The sequence below is a fragment of the Phlebotomus papatasi genome, chromosome 1 (assembly GCF_024763615.1).
Source record: "Phlebotomus papatasi isolate M1 chromosome 1, Ppap_2.1, whole genome shotgun sequence".
Taxonomy (NCBI): domain Eukaryota; kingdom Metazoa; phylum Arthropoda; class Insecta; order Diptera; family Psychodidae; genus Phlebotomus; species Phlebotomus papatasi.
Window position 1 is genome coordinate 96,137,506 of NC_077222.1, and position 16,916 is coordinate 96,154,421.

The 16,916-nt window shown below is 32.9% G+C and overlaps 1 protein-coding gene across 1 annotated transcript in view; it reads right to left on the reverse strand.

Moving 5' to 3' along the window:
* The window catches only part of LOC129809893 (kinesin-like protein KIF19), a 47,600-nt gene that overhangs the window by 5,497 nt on the left and 25,187 nt on the right, over window positions 1-16,916 (reverse strand). Inside the window, exons 5-7 of the mRNA XM_055860039.1 lie at window positions 7,406-8,357; window positions 3,459-3,824; window positions 3,034-3,346 (exon numbers count right to left, since the gene is read on the reverse strand). Of these exons, the coding sequence (XP_055716014.1) occupies window positions 3,034-3,346; window positions 3,459-3,824; window positions 7,406-8,357 (1,631 nt within the window). The remainder of the gene's footprint in view (window positions 1-3,033; window positions 3,347-3,458; window positions 3,825-7,405; window positions 8,358-16,916) is intronic.

The following is a 16,916-nucleotide window of genomic DNA, read 5'->3' on the forward strand; positions in this document are numbered from 1 at the left end:
AGTCGGCAAATGGTTAAGAGGGGCCCCGGGAAACCAAAAACAAAATTGTCAATACAAAAGTACATAGTACATTCAGGATTGTTAAGAAGCTCTAATTAATATCAAGGGTGTAGCTAGAATTTTTAGGAAGAGGAGTACCACATTGGAAGATTATCACCAAAGGAAACCGTTTTCAAACTCAAAAAAAGGCTTTCTCGAAAATTTTCAAAAATAAGTCTAATTTTCATTAATTTGAGCTTATTTAAAAATCAATAAAATCCCTAATAGTACCTTTAGGAAAAAACTGAATTCACTGAAAAAAACTCAATTCATTGGAAAAAACTGAACTCTTTTCATCAATGCTTAAGCTTAAGTTAAAGTTTCAAATCAACTCAAAGATTTCAGTGATATTTCACACTAATCTTGACAGTTTCCAGAAGTATTACGGGCCTTCTAGATCCCGTTTTAACGATCTCGAGGGCAAAATAGATTTCGAGGAAACCCTGATTTTTTTCTGCATCGATTTTATCCGATTTAGACAAAGGCCTAAAAAACCGTTCTTATGGATCTGAGTAGCTTTTTATTAGAAGAACTTGCGTTTGCAGCTTTTCCGAATAATGTAAAAAAAAAAACGATATTCTTAGACCAAAAAAGCTTTCAGACCCTTTAAGGACATACATTTTTCTTTTAATCCGATTTTGATAATTTTACGAGGATCAAATAGCTCAAACAGTCTTAAAATAGTTTTTAAAAAGGAAATATTAGTTTTTCTGTCTTTTTTGGGGAAATTGCGATCAAAACCAGTTTCAGTTTTTTTTTTTGAAATTCTCTTAAGAAAATATAAACAAGCTTTCTTTAAAATTAAATGATATCAAGCATGGGCACTTTTCCCTATATCGTTTAAGTTAAGTTGTATAAGACGAGAACACTTGTACAAAAAGATCTCAAGACTTTTCAAAATGGCCTTTTCTTGGATGGAAATTACGATAAAGAGAAATGTTCTTTTTATGTGTTTAAAATTAAAAAATTAAATTCAAGTTTTCTGTGCTAAAATTACCAAGAAGACTTTTCTTTGAAGAAATGTCGACAATTTTTATGAAAATTAGAATCAAAAATGCTTTTTATGACCCCAAAATCTCCTTCCAAGACAATATTTTAGCTTCCTTTGTGAAAAATCGATTAGAAATATCCCCAAAATTCTCTTAAAAGCCCATTTTGCAAATTAAAAAAAAAATATCGATCTGTAATCCGAATTAGATGATTTTGGACTTTTTGGAAAGCTTATAAGATCCAACAAAAGATGTTTCAACAAAACAGTAAAACTGTCTTAGATAAAAATGTCATTAAGGTGGGCTATATCTCAATATTCTTGAATTATTTTAAATATTGTACTTAAAAAGATTTTTTTTTGAATATCGTGTAGGTCGTGTAGTGAATAGTAAATTCAAATTTCGCAACCTGCAATATTAAAGGGGCCGGATAGATAAAATTAAGTACCATCGGGGTATATGCGACTGCATGGAAGATATTAGATGACTTCTTTGATTTTGCAGTACACTGAGTTTAATAAACAAATTTTCAGACTAGAGGTTCAGTCCAGTTAAAGATAATAATGTACAATTTAGAAAGTACAAGTACAAGAAATTACATTGATTTTTTTTTAATTTGTTGGATCAATTACCTTTAATATATAGTTTACATAATATAAAAATTTTGCAAAAATTTTCCTTACTGAGATATTAGAGCAATTAAAGACTGACAGGTGTATACTAGGTCCTCAACCGAGTCAATTCGGGATTTTGATTTTTTTATTTGGGATTTTGGCTTTCGAGATTTTAGCTTTCGGGATTTTTACCAGGACCCGTCCTAAATTTATTTTTTTAAACATTTTTTTCAATGAAAGGTGGACCATTTCTAAAGAAATGCATAAACTGGTTTATTTTAAATATTGATCCTTGTTAGATAGGGGAAAGCGCGCTACCTTCAGACGACTCAAGCTTCGGACAATTCAATTTTTTCAATGTGTTATAAATGGATTTGGCCTGATCTGATACTTTGTCGTATTGCTAATGCAAAGCAAAGAAAAATGAAACTCTTGTAAGGAACTTTATGGAGCCTTTAGTAACTGATATGAATCAAATTTTCGATTAGTTCTCCCGAATTTACCACTTAAAAATTTTAATTGACATTGTCATGCAATTCCTATACTGACCTGACCTCATTTTTTTTAAAGAGAAATGTAAATATGACTTACGGCGTTATCACACTTGCACATTAAAATTTTAATGTGATTCACATTAATTGTCTCTTGTGAGCGTCCAAATATGTTATTTGTGTCTTTGAGTCACTTAATATTTGGGGTTTTTCTATTTATTGATAAAGAAGTGGACTTGGCCTGCAAAAATAAGTTTAAATTTACCTAAAGCATAAATATTTTTCACATTAAAAAATTAAAGAGAAAATCGCATTAATTTTTCGCATTAATGTTATAAATCAATTTATATCAAATTTTGCGGGCCAAGTCTACCTTTTTATTAACAAATAGATCAAATTTTGAATATAAAATGATTCAAACACACAAATTACACATTTGGACTCTCACCAGCAACAATTAACGTGAATCATATTAAAATTTTAATGTGCAAGTGTGATACAGTTAAGATTAGCTATTGAAATTATATTGCCACTAGGTCAGATTCAAGGGATATGAGAAAATATGAAGGGTTCGAAGTCAGAGTATGTGCGAAATCTGAAAGTATTCCTCTACTTAAGGATGGTCTTCATCGATCCTATCTACCATATCCGATCGGTCAAGTTTTTATTTAATTTAATTATTTTAATTATTTTTAAGTTACTTAAAGAAAAGCTCCTGAACAGCAGGCGGCAAAGTTACCCAAATCTATTAGATTTTTGCTGACCATTTGTACTTAAATATTGCCCCTCAGGGTACCTGTTGTAGCTTATAAGTGTATAATCGTAAGATCAAACGATTATATCCTCAACAAGAACCATTTCCAACTGAATGCGAATAGATTATTTGGATAACAAACTTACCGGAGAGTGCGAGTTCGTGCAGAGATGAGGGGTAATTTAGGTCCCACTGGAGGTCCCATGAATCCGTCTGGTCCATCAGCCGTTGGGTCACTGGGCCGATTGGCTGAGTGAGGTGATGGTGACCAGTCAGAGCCAGAACTGGAGCTTGGAGGAGTATGACGTTTGTAGATTGGGGGTAGTTTTCTGTCGTAGCTAGCAGCTGTGGATGGAGTAGCCCCAGAACCAGACCCGCTGGTATAAGTGCTTGCGTGGATTTCTTGCTGATAGAGCGCATACATGTCCTTGAGTTCCGGCGGAAGTTCCAATTTTCCCTCTGGGCAGCCCAAAATTGTGCCACATGAAAGGTGAGAAAGTGGGTCAGATAACAATCGTCTAGTGAATTTGGTGCTCTACTTTCAAGTATTTCTGTGTAATTATCGACATACCCTCAATGAGGCGTCTTTGCGTGCTAATAATGTCCTCACAGAGACGTCTCTGTCGCTCAGCCCTCAGTAATTGTAGATCTCGACGCCTCAGCTCACTCTGACGTGCTAATCGTTCAGCTTGGAGTGACACCTTGTCAGCTTCCAACTCATGAACACGGCACAATAGACCGAGAAGTTCACGTTCCTCATCGCTACTAATTCGCTCTGGAAGCTCATCCTCCAGTGCAACACCCTTCTGCCTACACAATTCCAAATCTTGCTCAGTGGCCAAAACAATATCCTTATATCTCTTCATTTCACGCTCAATTGCAGCCAATTCATTCCAAGCTGACCGAATAGCTGTACTCCCTTCAGATTCAGATTCTGCTTTGGGAGACAAAAGAATGCCAAATAGAATAACAAGGAATGCATGTATCCCATGTATCTGGATTGTAGGAGACGGGGAAACAATTAACAATCTGTGAGGGTGTTTAATAGGATTGTGTGGTGTAAACACTTTCATTAAATGATGCATGGTAAGTTAATAAATTATTTGAAATCTTTCCTTTGAAGTGCCATAATTAAGGTAAGTTTATTTGGAAACTGTCGGATTGTCTGGAGGAGTTAGCCTACATAAGTTACTTATCTCATAATGCTTGAATGAGATGTGACAAAAATAGCACATGTTCCATTTAAAAGCTTGATTGTTATATTTTTGGCAACATATATAGGCGTTCTCTAGAATTTTGCTCAAGAGTTAAGGGAGGGTAATTCATAAATATATATATTTCAAAATTTTTTTCACAGCTTTTTATCAAATAATTCATTTTGAACAATCGTAAAAAATCGCAAATATCTCCTAGCCGAGTGATAAAAAATTGCAAATAGTTGCAATCAATTACTGATTCATTTATCTATGGAGCATATAGACCAAAAAACATTGATAAATAAATATACCACTGTATATCATTTATTCAATAAATTGCACAAAATGTTTGAAATATTTATACGTTAATTGTTTGCAATACATATCTCTATAGTATTTAATAAAAAATGCCAAGGACATATTGATTTTTAATTACAGTCCTACTGTCGTTAAAATCGGAATATTACTTTACTATAAAAAATGTACAATTAATAATAAAAAGGCTATTTACATTAACTTAATGTTCTTTGTAGCGATAATTTACTATTATTAAAAATCAATTCTATTTATTAAAGCGTTGAAATAAAATGACTAAGTTTAAATCATTGAATTGTATTCTCGGTCTTTTGCGGATAATTTGGAGTCAAGAAACACGGTTTAGACCTTTTTAAAAACTTCTCTATTTCCTCTTCTTACGACGTTTCGGAGATTGGTTGTCACCTTCCTCAGGTATGGGAAAGTTCTTATTAGGTTTTTGGGGAATCACTTGGACAATTACAAATTACAAAAATCCAAATTTAAGAAAATCGGCTGAGGAATAGGTTCTCCAGAGTGATTTGTATTCGACCTTCGAAAATTCGATATAAAAACGTTTTTCGGTCATAGGTGTCTACGGACAAAATATCCACCTTGACTACCTCCAAAATGTGACTGAAAATTGACAAAAAGTAGGGTCCGTTTTCGGAATGTAGAAAGAAAAAAAACCCAGGTAAATTTATTCACAGGTAACCTCGAAATGCGTGCAATTCAGGGTCCTTGCATTTCGAAATACTTGAAAATTTGATTGTGAATTGAATTTTAGGAGGAAAACAATTGCGTCGAGCAAACTATTCTCGGTGACAGAAACAGATAACATTGACTCGACGAGATTTTTTACCCTCAAAATTCAATTCACAATCGAATTTTTTAAGTATTTCGAGATGCAAGGACCTAGAGTTGCATGTATTTCGAGGACGCCTGTAAAGAATCTCAGCTATCGTAAACTTATCTGGGCTTCTCACTGGTCATTTTCTATTTTAAATAGTCTGAGTGCGGAAGGCCAACAAAAGAAAAAAAAGTTGACTGAAATCGGTTAATAAGCTTTATAGATAGAATCTGGTCAATTTCGGTAGGGGAGACTGGGGCAAAAAGTCACAAAACGGATATTTTATTTTTTTACAAGCTACTCGAGCGCTTCAAAAATTTCTAATTAGCGCAGTTTTATAGGAAATTTACCGCTCTACAACTTTGTGAAAGTAATTTTCCTCTATTTTGTAAGGAAATACATTTATCGAGCCAATTTCTAAAAGGTAATTTTGTGACTATTCTCAAAAATGTTGGGGCAAATAGTACCAGACATTGGGTATTATCATATTTTGATTCGCTTCATTACAGGCTTCCGTAAATTTGAAAAAAATACCTAGAGGACATTTCCACAGAAAATTTATTCATCTACAGATTTTTAAAACAGCATTTTCTCTGCGAGAAAATTGAGAAAACGAGAAAAGCGCTTTTCAAGCTATTTTAGAAAAGAAAAAAACAAAAGACTGCAAATCGTTTGACCAATGCAAACAACAAGCGGCGAGACATGATAATGACGTTTCTTTTCGGCGTTAGATATCACAAATTGCTTTGCTTTTTTGTTACTTTTTGCTCTATAGCTTTTGTTACTTTTTACCCCACCTGGCCATTTTTAATAAAAGTATTTCTGGAGAAAAGAACTTTTGTGAAATTCTAAAATAGATAGCGGATTCGTATTCAAAAAATCCAAATTATTTAGAAAATATTCACAAGTGCATCAATTTTGGAAAATAATTAGGTAATAATTGTTATCTTCTGCAAGGAAAATATTTCAAAAATAGGGCTAATAATTTCGATATTTTTTATTTTCTAAATTCCTTGTTCGAATTCTAAAAACTTACGACATTGAAGAAGGTCTATGGAGGCTATCTATAGAAAAAAATTTGAGCCGCTATCTTTTTTACCTTAGAAGATATTGAATTTTGAATTTTTCGATTTGTGACTTTTTGCCCCAGTCTCCCCTATGGTAAGGGTCATACGGGATTCAGACCTAAGACATAGCCATATGGCTTAACTGCTCTTATTTTTTATCAATTACGATTTTTTGGGAAAAAGAATTCAGGATTCAGACCTTCGGGAACTGGGCTAAACCTCTAGTCTGAAGATCGCTTTAGAAAGGTTTTGATCTCAAATACAATATATACTAAAATTTCATCGAAATCCCTTCATAAACACCGAAAATGCAGTCCGGGCAAGACATTTTTGATTTATAGCTCAGGTCAGGGAGCATCGAGGAAGGAGTACGACTTACCGTTGCAAAGGTCTCGTTGGTTCGTCAATATTTTTTTTAATTTCAAATTCCACCAGAATATAGAAATATATTGTATTTTTTCAAATTTTCCAGCGAAATTTCTAAAACAGGAATAAATCCTATACTATATGTGATAATACCTACATGAATATATGTGATAATATATAACAAAGGCTTCTAGGAATTACTAAAAAGGGTTTAGATCTGCGGGCTACAGAATTTATTATTAATTATTGCTGGTTGAACATAAGTCCAGACTTTAGACTAGCACATCCCAGACCTTGAGGCAATGTATTTATTATGTTATGCGCACAACTGTTGAATTTCTTGTAGCATATTTTATCCCTATTCTGTAAGGCGTCAATTTGTTCTTGAAGTTCCCTAACGAATATGCTTTTGTAACTCAAAGTATGCAAAATTATTTCAAGGAATGCGGTATAGAGAAGTACGATACAATGAAATAGATTATTAATTAACGTTATCACTTTACAAATTTGAGATGTAAATGTAACCCACTAAAAGTGATAATTAATAAAGTTTCTCATAAAATATATACATATCTTGACAGACAAATTGAAAAATATTTGTGAGAAAATTACTAAGAAATATCACAATACTGTTTATTACTGAATGTCTTCCGGGAAAACTTCTCTCATTTCCCATTGCATTCTTGAGCGTTGGAACTTGGAACTCTTAAGAAAGTTTCTGTAAAGCAAAATTCCAGATACATACCATTATCATTCTGGGCATCATACAATTTCCCCAACCGTCCTTGCCAGTGAGATATTATCATGTGCTGTCGCTCAGCGTCCAATTCCAAGCCCATCACATGACTCTCTGCTTCCAAGAGGCGCCTTCGGAGTTTCATCTGTTGCTTGAATGTGAGAACAATTTGTTCTCTCAGGAAGCGCAATTCCGCCCTTCTTTTCTCGTCATTGGGATCAATTTTCAAAGCAGCCCCGCTGCGGGGTCTTTCTGTTAGCATCTTGGCTTTGAGGCGATTGACCTCCTCTCTCAATTCTGTCACCAAATTCTGATAGTGAGTCGTTGGGAATTCGCGGGTTTCTTCCATCAGTAATTCTGGATTCTGCATTCGAGTCGTTATGTTATTGGCTCGATTGGCATAAACCAGGGTATTCTTGGTTTCATCTCGATGACGATTCTCTGGGGCAACATGTGCGATCATGACTGTTCGACAATGACCACTGAGGGCTTCTTTCAGGAGCCTAGTTAGTTTGGAGTCTCTGTAGTTTACATAGCGAGCCCCACCAGATAGTGCATTGATACAATTCCCCAAAGCTAAGAGGCTTCGGTTGATATGTGCACCTTCCTGAAGGCGCTTTCCTCGGTTCTTGGTTTTCTTGGCTCTCTCTGAGCCCGCCAAATCTGTTAGGAAGAGCCTGCCCTGCTTGGTACCTAGTCCCGAAGATTGCGTAACAGTAACACTCAAAAGAGCATGACTTCTTGAGGAAGTTTGATTGGATCCCGTAGGTTCCATTGTCCTGGCTTTATTTCCTTTTAGCAGCAAGGATATCACCTCATGCCGATGAGTCGTTGTCACCTCAGATAATCCTGCCACGGTGATTCGGGCTCCTCGATTATCTTCCCTCAGCTCAAGTGGCCCACCAGGCTGAAGTAAATCCCTAATGAGTTCATTGTAGATTTCTAGGTATGAGATAGACACCTATAAAAGAAACGTAAAAGTCAATTTCCCAGCAATAAACAAGCCATGGATAAATTTAGGTGTTGAAGTCTTATAATTCTTTGTGGGGTGTCCAATTGATGAAGACAAAATTGACTTCATTTGGGCAGTGAGTGTTATGAAGCAAAAAAGGGAGAATCAATTGGTGTGAAATGCCTTCATCCATCGCTCAAGCTATGACACTCCCATCCACCTACGATTTACTTTCGCCCACATTTCTCAAGAAAACACATTTCCGGAATTATCGGCCGTTCAAGGGCGGCAAATATCCTCTTTCGGTCCTCATCCCTCAATGGGAAATTCAAGGTGCGTAGAGAATGCCTTAACGAATTGTCTTGAATGTCTCGCATTATTCCGTTTCACTCACTTTCACAGATACACTCTTTTATCCCCATTTTGTCTGTGATAGAAAAAAACCATCTATAGTCAATACATTTTGTTTCTCGATCTTTTATCCTAGGGACACAATGAAAGAATTTTTCTCATTGACTTTCTTTAAAGTCAACGGGAAAGAATTGAGCTTTACAAAGTCCTATCTGCGTCGCGTCGTTTGGTTTGAATTGTTATCAAAATTTCTTTATATTTGGTAAATTCAATGAACCAATTATCCTTTGAATCTCGCAATAATGTTGATGTACAGTAGACTCTCTCTCAATTGGGCATTTGGGCGAAATGTCATCCGGTTTATCGATAGATTTGAGCGTCAAAGCCTTTGTAAATTCCACAAAAAGCGCTCAATTATAAAGGATCACGATAAAATAGGAAGAACTACAGTGAATTTGAGCAAATTAGCTTCATAATTAAACGTGAAAATTGTCAACAAAATTTTCCGCCCGATTGAAAAAGAGCCGATTGAGTGAGAGTCTACTGTACATGTAGTCACTTCTACCAATCAATTATTTAGAGCTTTGTAATATTGTAAAATCAATGTAATTTTACTGTCTTACATTGTTTTTTTATTGGTAAAATTCCATATTATACAGGGGGTCCCGGGATTATGCATATCGGAATTATGCATATAATGGGATTATACAAATACATTTATGCATTTTGGCCTACCTTTAGAAGCTAATTTGTGAAATAATTTTTGAAATACGCTTGAATGCGTGCTAAAGTTTTGAGACGGTAAATATGAATGAAATGCGTTTATTATGAACCGTTGGTGCTCAAAATAACCCAAGAAATTAAGGCCAACAATATTTTGCATATTTCACGGCGTTTCTGTATAGTAAGGTTGGAGTAACTGGATCGTTTTCCATAGAGTGATACTTAAACGCTTGTTTTTGGACTGATGAAATTCTTTTTTACTTCTTCTAAATCCATAGAATTATTCAATGTTTCATTCAGAAACATAATATTAAAAAAAATATCAAAAATATTAAAGAAAATTTATAAAATAATGATAATACTGAAATAAGTCAGCATGCACTAAATGGATCACCTTTTCGCTAATTCACTTTTAATTAAACCTTTGGATTTAAAATACTTCTTTCAGAAGGAAAAAAAAAACAATAAATGTTTTCAATCAACCCAGCTGTCATTAGTGAAAATATCACTGCTAGAAAAATTTTACTTTTTTTAATTTTAAATTTTTTTTAAATTTAATGAGTCGATTACATTCACTTATTTAATGGATAAAAATATTATTTTTGCTTTTTCTCAAACTTGAATAGTTATATTGTGTTATGCCCAACGCACAATAACTTTTGTTTTGTAAACATGTTTTTGACATTTCAGTGAGAGTGAGTGAGATCTAGATCTAGTCATCTCGCTCACTCTCATAGGAAATTTTGAAAATATATTTACAAACAAAAGTTATTGTGCGCTGAGCATTACTGTAATGACTATATTACGGAAATAAAAATAAAAAATATTAAGTGGATTAGTCATAAACGATCCAGATAGCGAAGCGCCCGGATTAGCACACTTGACTATAACTTATTCAAAAGAAACATCCTGAGGGTATGCAAAATTTCTATATGTATAAAGCCATTTCGCGTGGTTTTTCTCGGTTCGGAAAATATGCATAATCCCGGAACAGGACCCCCTATTTGTAGAAACATTTATGTAGAAGTCAAAAAAAAATCAATCTTGTACAGAAAGTGAAAATAACTTTTGGTCAGTAAAAAAGCAAAATGGTTCATGTAGATTTTTTTTTAATTTTCCATTTGTCAATAATATTTTAATAAAATAGGCCAATATTACCAAAATACTGATACTGCCCAATCTACTGCAGAATTTTTAAACACATGTGCCAAACGTGTATCAATTCTGTTTAAACTAAAAATGTCTAGCTTGGTTCTCTTAAAGCTACTACAAACAAAACTGTCCTTTGGATGTCGTTATGGTTTGTAATAATCCACGAGAATTGTGTTGCATGCGCACTGGAAAGGAATTTACAGAAGATGCAAAAATAATTCCGGAGAATTGAAGAAGAGAAGGAAGAACGACTAAGTAAATATTTGTCTCAACAATTGGATTTTTATCGGTTCTAAGTAATGAAAAAAGGTGGCAAAGCGTGTGAGACATTGCGAAATGCTCGAACTCCTGACTTAGATGTTATACTTCAAAAGTACTGTCGCACCATTCACCGTTTACCGATCATTCAACTCGCACGAAGAGGTGTTTCAACTCTATTTACTAAAATTTACGACAAAAAAGAGTAACAATTACATACATCGATATTCGTAGAGTTAATTCAACTCTGCCATAGAGTTGTTTTAACTCTTTAGGTTTTTTCTTAGTGTATGGGACTAATGTTGTACACCTACTATTCGTCCGTTTTGTATGACTTTAGAAAATTTTTAGTACGTATTTTTTCAATTAAATATCAATTAGTTATTCATGAAATGCGCTGCATATAAATGAGCTAAAAAACACAACGTACTTCATTCGTTGAATGTTGTTATAAAAAGTTTTGCACAAAATTGCCCTAAAATTATCATCTGTACTTTTAATTAATTGTACAAATTTTCAAATTCAGCTTATTTTATCACTCTGTGTTATTTTATAAAACGCTGGAAATATTTTTTCATTAATTTATGAAAAATAAATTAGTTGTGTAACTACACTGTTAACCCTCTAACAGTGTTTTCTTTCATATGCGAAAAAAGTTCTAAAACAATGTTTTCTAGGATAATTATCCAATAAAGTCGAAAAAATCATCCATTCTTCATTTATCTCTTTTAGATTAGGCACTAGGTGAGAAAATACAAAATTTTTTTGAAACTCTTTTTGCTTCTTAAATTCACATTTTTACTTTTTTCAAATTTTTAAAATAAAATATACAAAATAGAATGACAGATATTTCAAAAAAAAAATTATTTTAGTCTGATAACTTTAAATCGGTATTTTTCTGGAAATTGGAAATGAGTTTTTTTGCACAAATATTTTTTGTTGCTTTTTCTCTGACCTGTCACACAAAATTGAGGATAGCAACAAAACGAAGAGTCAAAATGAGTTCAAACTTTCAAGAGATGTTAATAAGACTATTACCGAAGACTCTATAGCACTTTTAAATAAATAAAGATTTTATAATAGCAGTAAATGTAATTTTTTTAAACCCTCTTGAGACGGTCTTACCTGATAGAGGGTTAAGATTATTCATATATTTTCCTTTTGCTATTATGTATTTTCATTCACGTGCAACTCCCGGTGTTTCAGCATATTTCATCCTTGCCATTTTCTTAGAATTACATTTTGCATTGTAATACAACGTTTACATCCTGCAACTCGTACAAAGCAAAATAAGTCGGAAATTAGAAATTTCCCTGTGGAGACACATCTCTTTGGCTTTATTTATTGCTCAACTACGCAAATAAGCCCTATCGTTGCTATATTATTTCGATGTAGAGGACTACATGAGAGTTCGTATCGAATAGCTTTGAGGTGAATAATTTTTTTTTGGGAGGTTGAGGAAAATGGAGGTAAAAAGTGAGGTGTCATGCGATAATTTACTGAATGTCCTTCTTGCTGGACAAGCTCGTGGTCAAGGAGACCAATGTCGGGCCAACAGTGTCAATATAGAAAATGCAATTTATCCAACATGCAAGCTCGCACTTAGTATGGGCATTTGATATCAATTAAAATTAATTATTGAGAAACAAAAAGGCATCGTTTTGCGAAATGACCCATGAATGTGCTAGAAAACTTTTAACCGCTATATTCTCACTATTTATTTGCTGACATGCAGCAAAAGTTTCCAAATTGAATATCCTTATATGAAGTGGTATTATATGCGATAAATAGGTTGGGTGTTACACGATAGAGATAAACTTTCACTAGCAAAATTTTATATATAAAACTTCTCGCACCTGACTGAAGTGCTTGGCTTTATAGCTATGCAGAATACCTGTAAAGTCATGCAATTCATGTGCAAATATTAATTATGGCTATACCACCTAAGAAACTTCACAGTTATATGGAGAGTAATATCATTCGTGTAGTAATATCCAGGATACGTTTAAGTACGATACAGTGCACTTTACATATCTATATACCATTGTACATATTATAATCCACATTCCACTTAAGAGATTATTTCATCTTCAAGTTTGCATCACACAATTAAACTTGGTAAGGAGAATAACCAACAAATTAAATGTAGGGTCCAGAAGGATCTTATTTCCAGCTCTATATGTCTTATTCGCCAACAACTAGTTAAGTAAAATATTTATTTAATTGAGTTCCCACAAGGAAACCAAAATAAATAAGTATAAAAGTAATTTTAAATCACTAATGTTTATTGAAAAGATCTGAAATTTGAAGTGCAAGCCCTTGTAATTAAATATGGTTCTCTATGACATATTATATAATAGAATAATTCCATTTACGATACTTCTTGCAAAATTTAATATCTTCTGCTAGGGCTTCAATATTGCAAAAGCCTTTGTTGCAGCATCAAAGTTTCTTATAGCTGATACTGATAGGGTACATTATATTCCCTTTGCATATTAATGAATCTTACGAGACATATAGGTAATTTGATCTGAGATTATAGGCCGGTAAATTTATGTGAGAAATTAAATGCCATTTCCTTGTTGATTTCATGGTAAAAGGTTCAACAAGGACTATTGTATTCAATGTGCTTTGTTCTAAAGCGTGTCAAACACGGTAATAGCATTAAATAGCAAGTCTTCTGAATTAAACAATATATCCTCAAATTAATCAGAGAAAATGTATAAATTTCCTTTGTGATAGAAGTCACACTTACTCTAAGGAGAAAGTTGATTTAGGGGGAACTGGGGCAGTAGTAAACTGGGGTAGTTGTAAACACTGTGATTTTTTTCATTAATTTTAAGACTCCAGAGGATAAAACCCATAAGCATTCATAGATACCATGGGGATGTATGTCCACAGATGAATTGGTCAAAAAAATCCTAATACTTTAAAAATAAAAATCATTTTTCCCGAAAATGTTGATATTTCGATTATTTTGGTCATTTGGATTTCCACTTGGAAATTAAAAACTGTGTAAAATAATCGAAATGTAGCAATACCAGTTCTTTCCTACATCTTTTAGGATTATATTTATGCATTTACTAGAAAAATTGAGATTCACATTATTTCAAAAGAATTAATAATTGGTCAGAAAACAGCATTTGGGGTAGATGTAAACAGGCAATTTCAATTTCACAAAATGAGTAGGTAAAAGAGCGGGATATTGACCTTCATGCGAAATATCTATAATTCATAGATTACGAAAAAAATTGGTGGTGCTGTGTTCAATAAAAAGTCACATGATGTCAAAATATGGGGAAACTCCATTGAAAAATGTTTTTGTTATGCATGCTTTTACTTTTTTTGCTATTTTAATTATTCTTTGTAAAAAGTGTAGTGATTTTTTGAAAAATATACAGTCTTTATATATCTCTTAAGTAATTAAAATAATCGAGAGTGGTGCAAAGTTAATTTCAAGGGTGGGAAAAAAGGTGTTTACTTCCTCCCCAGAAAGTGGTTACTTCTACCCCAGGTATTTTGTGAAAAGAGAAAAATGCATGGTGACACAAATTTTATTTTTATGGAAAACTCAAAAGTTTTCCAGCATCCGCATTACCCTCGATGTATTGCCTATACCCAAGGGTAAAACATTAGCTAAGAAAGACTTTCCAAAAAATTACGGTGTCCTTGGAAAATCACCTCAAATTCGCATCTATCGAAAATGGTTACATGTGCCCCAGTCTCTCCTAGATATTACTCTTATAAGATACTGAAAAATTCTTATGTTTAAAATTTATAAATTCGTCAAACTTAGACAAAATTTATATTATAAGAAAACTAATAATGCATGTTTAGAAATCCAGCAAATGGAATAGTATGATTCCTCCTTATATGAAATATTATAATATTCAAGTGAAAATGAAAAAATTACTACAAAACGTACACGTACTCATATTATATTAACAGCTATGTATGTATTAAAGGCATTAAACACCAGATATGTTGGAGAGACTGGCGAGACTGGGGTAAAAAGTCACAAATCGAAAATTTTAAAATTCAGTGTCTTCACACAGAAAAATGGAAAATTCTTAAACAGAAACACCCAAGAATTTAATTTCAAATCCCATCCAATGAATGCCAATGCCCTAATTCTAAATCCTTAATCATTTAGTTTTAATTGCAATTTGCAAATCAGTAGACATTTTTCATTTTCCAGCTAATGCTGAACTTAAGTTCCCTATCTCTTAACTTGAAAGAGCTAGGGATTCTAGCCCATTTTTTTGCTCAGAGCTTCTAAACTTAAACGCCTCGGGGATTCACGTCCAATTTAAGTTCCCAGGATCTTATATATTCTTAAATTTAGAGTCAAAATTTTTGTGTGTGTTCCAAGATATAAAAGATAGCAGCTTAAATTCTTATCCATATAATAGCCTCTATAGACCTTTTTTAGCCCTGTTTTTGAAATACTTTCCTTAGAGCTGATATAAATTTTCAATTACCTATTTTCCAAAATTGATGCACTGCTAAATATTTCCTAATTGATTTTGGATTTTTTGAATACGAAGCTGCTTGTTTCAGAATTTTCTAAATATTCTTTTCTCCATAAATTCCTTTTATCAAAAATTACCACTTGGGGTAAAAAGTAATGAAAGATGTGGGGTAAAAAGTAACAAAAATCGAAGCAATTTCTGATGTCTCACGGCGAAAAGAAATGTAATGACAATGTGTCGCCGCTTGTTGCTTTAGATAGTGATGGTGATAAAGATCAGAAAAAATTAAATAATATGCATAGCCCAATATATAGGGTGGATACTTCGAATGAGATTATTATAAAATAGTTTTTTTTTATTTAATTAATTTTATTTATTTCTTAATATCGTAATATTGAAAAATAACATTTTATTCAAGGTGGCATCAAATGGGGTAGTGGCATCATTCGGGGTATCCACCCTACACTTTAGATTGGCAGATTTAGTCAAATTCATCTCGCCCAATTCGTTATTTTTGCCTTTGTAGAATGGTTGAATAGAACTAGCTTGCCAAAATAGCCTTTGGAAAATAACTTGAAAAGCGCTTTTCTCGTTCAGATATAGAAAAGCTGTTCTATAAAGGTGTAGAGGAATGAATTTCTTATCAAAATATGTCATCTAGGTAGTTTTTTGTATATACGAGAGCCCGTACTAGAGTAAATCAAAATGTGATAATTTTGCTCCATGATTGATACTATTTTGAGAACAGCTACAGCATTTTTGAGAATGGTCACAAAATTACCTAGATAGATATATAGATAGATATTTCATCATCAATGACATAAAAACGCAATATATATAACTTTTGTGTTAGATTTCTAATTCTGCGGTCACCACCGTCTTAGCGTTGATAACAAACCTACTCCGGAGTAAAACGCTGTGTAAAGTAAAAGCTTTTATAAAACTACTAAAATAGAGGAAAATGACTTTCACAGAGTTCAAGAGCGATAAATTTACTACAAAACTAGGCTAATTAGAAATTAAAAAAAAAAATTCGGTTTGTGACTTTTTGCCCCAGTCTCCCCCATATAATTAAATTTGCTTAGCACAAATTCAAGTTAGAACTCTAAAAGCAGTGGAAGTTTCGAATTTGGCAAAAAGAAAATAAAAAGTTTTCATTTTACTTATTAACGACCTCAGATTAATTTATAAATTAGGCCAATTTTAATATACTTTTGTTATACCAAAATTTAATTATTTTACTGCTCATTTGTTTTTCCTGAATTAAACGACGCGACGTATGAAAATGAAAAACATAAGAAAAAATAATTTTGTGTATTATATAAGGAGCATTATCAACAGAATTATCCGTTCTAAAATGAATTTAATGTAATTGTTGACTTCTACATGTAAATTGGGACATGTAAATATCTTTATTATGCGATACTTAATTCAGATTGTTCAGCTATATTGGCTTATGCATAATTTTGCAAATTTTCCAGATGTTCTAAGTGATTGAAAAGGTTTAATTGACGTTAATTGGGTATTTATCAGAGGGTTAGGCCTAAAATTAATCATTTGGTATCTTATAAATTATCCAAATTATTGAGGAGTAGGGATCAATTTTGAATCT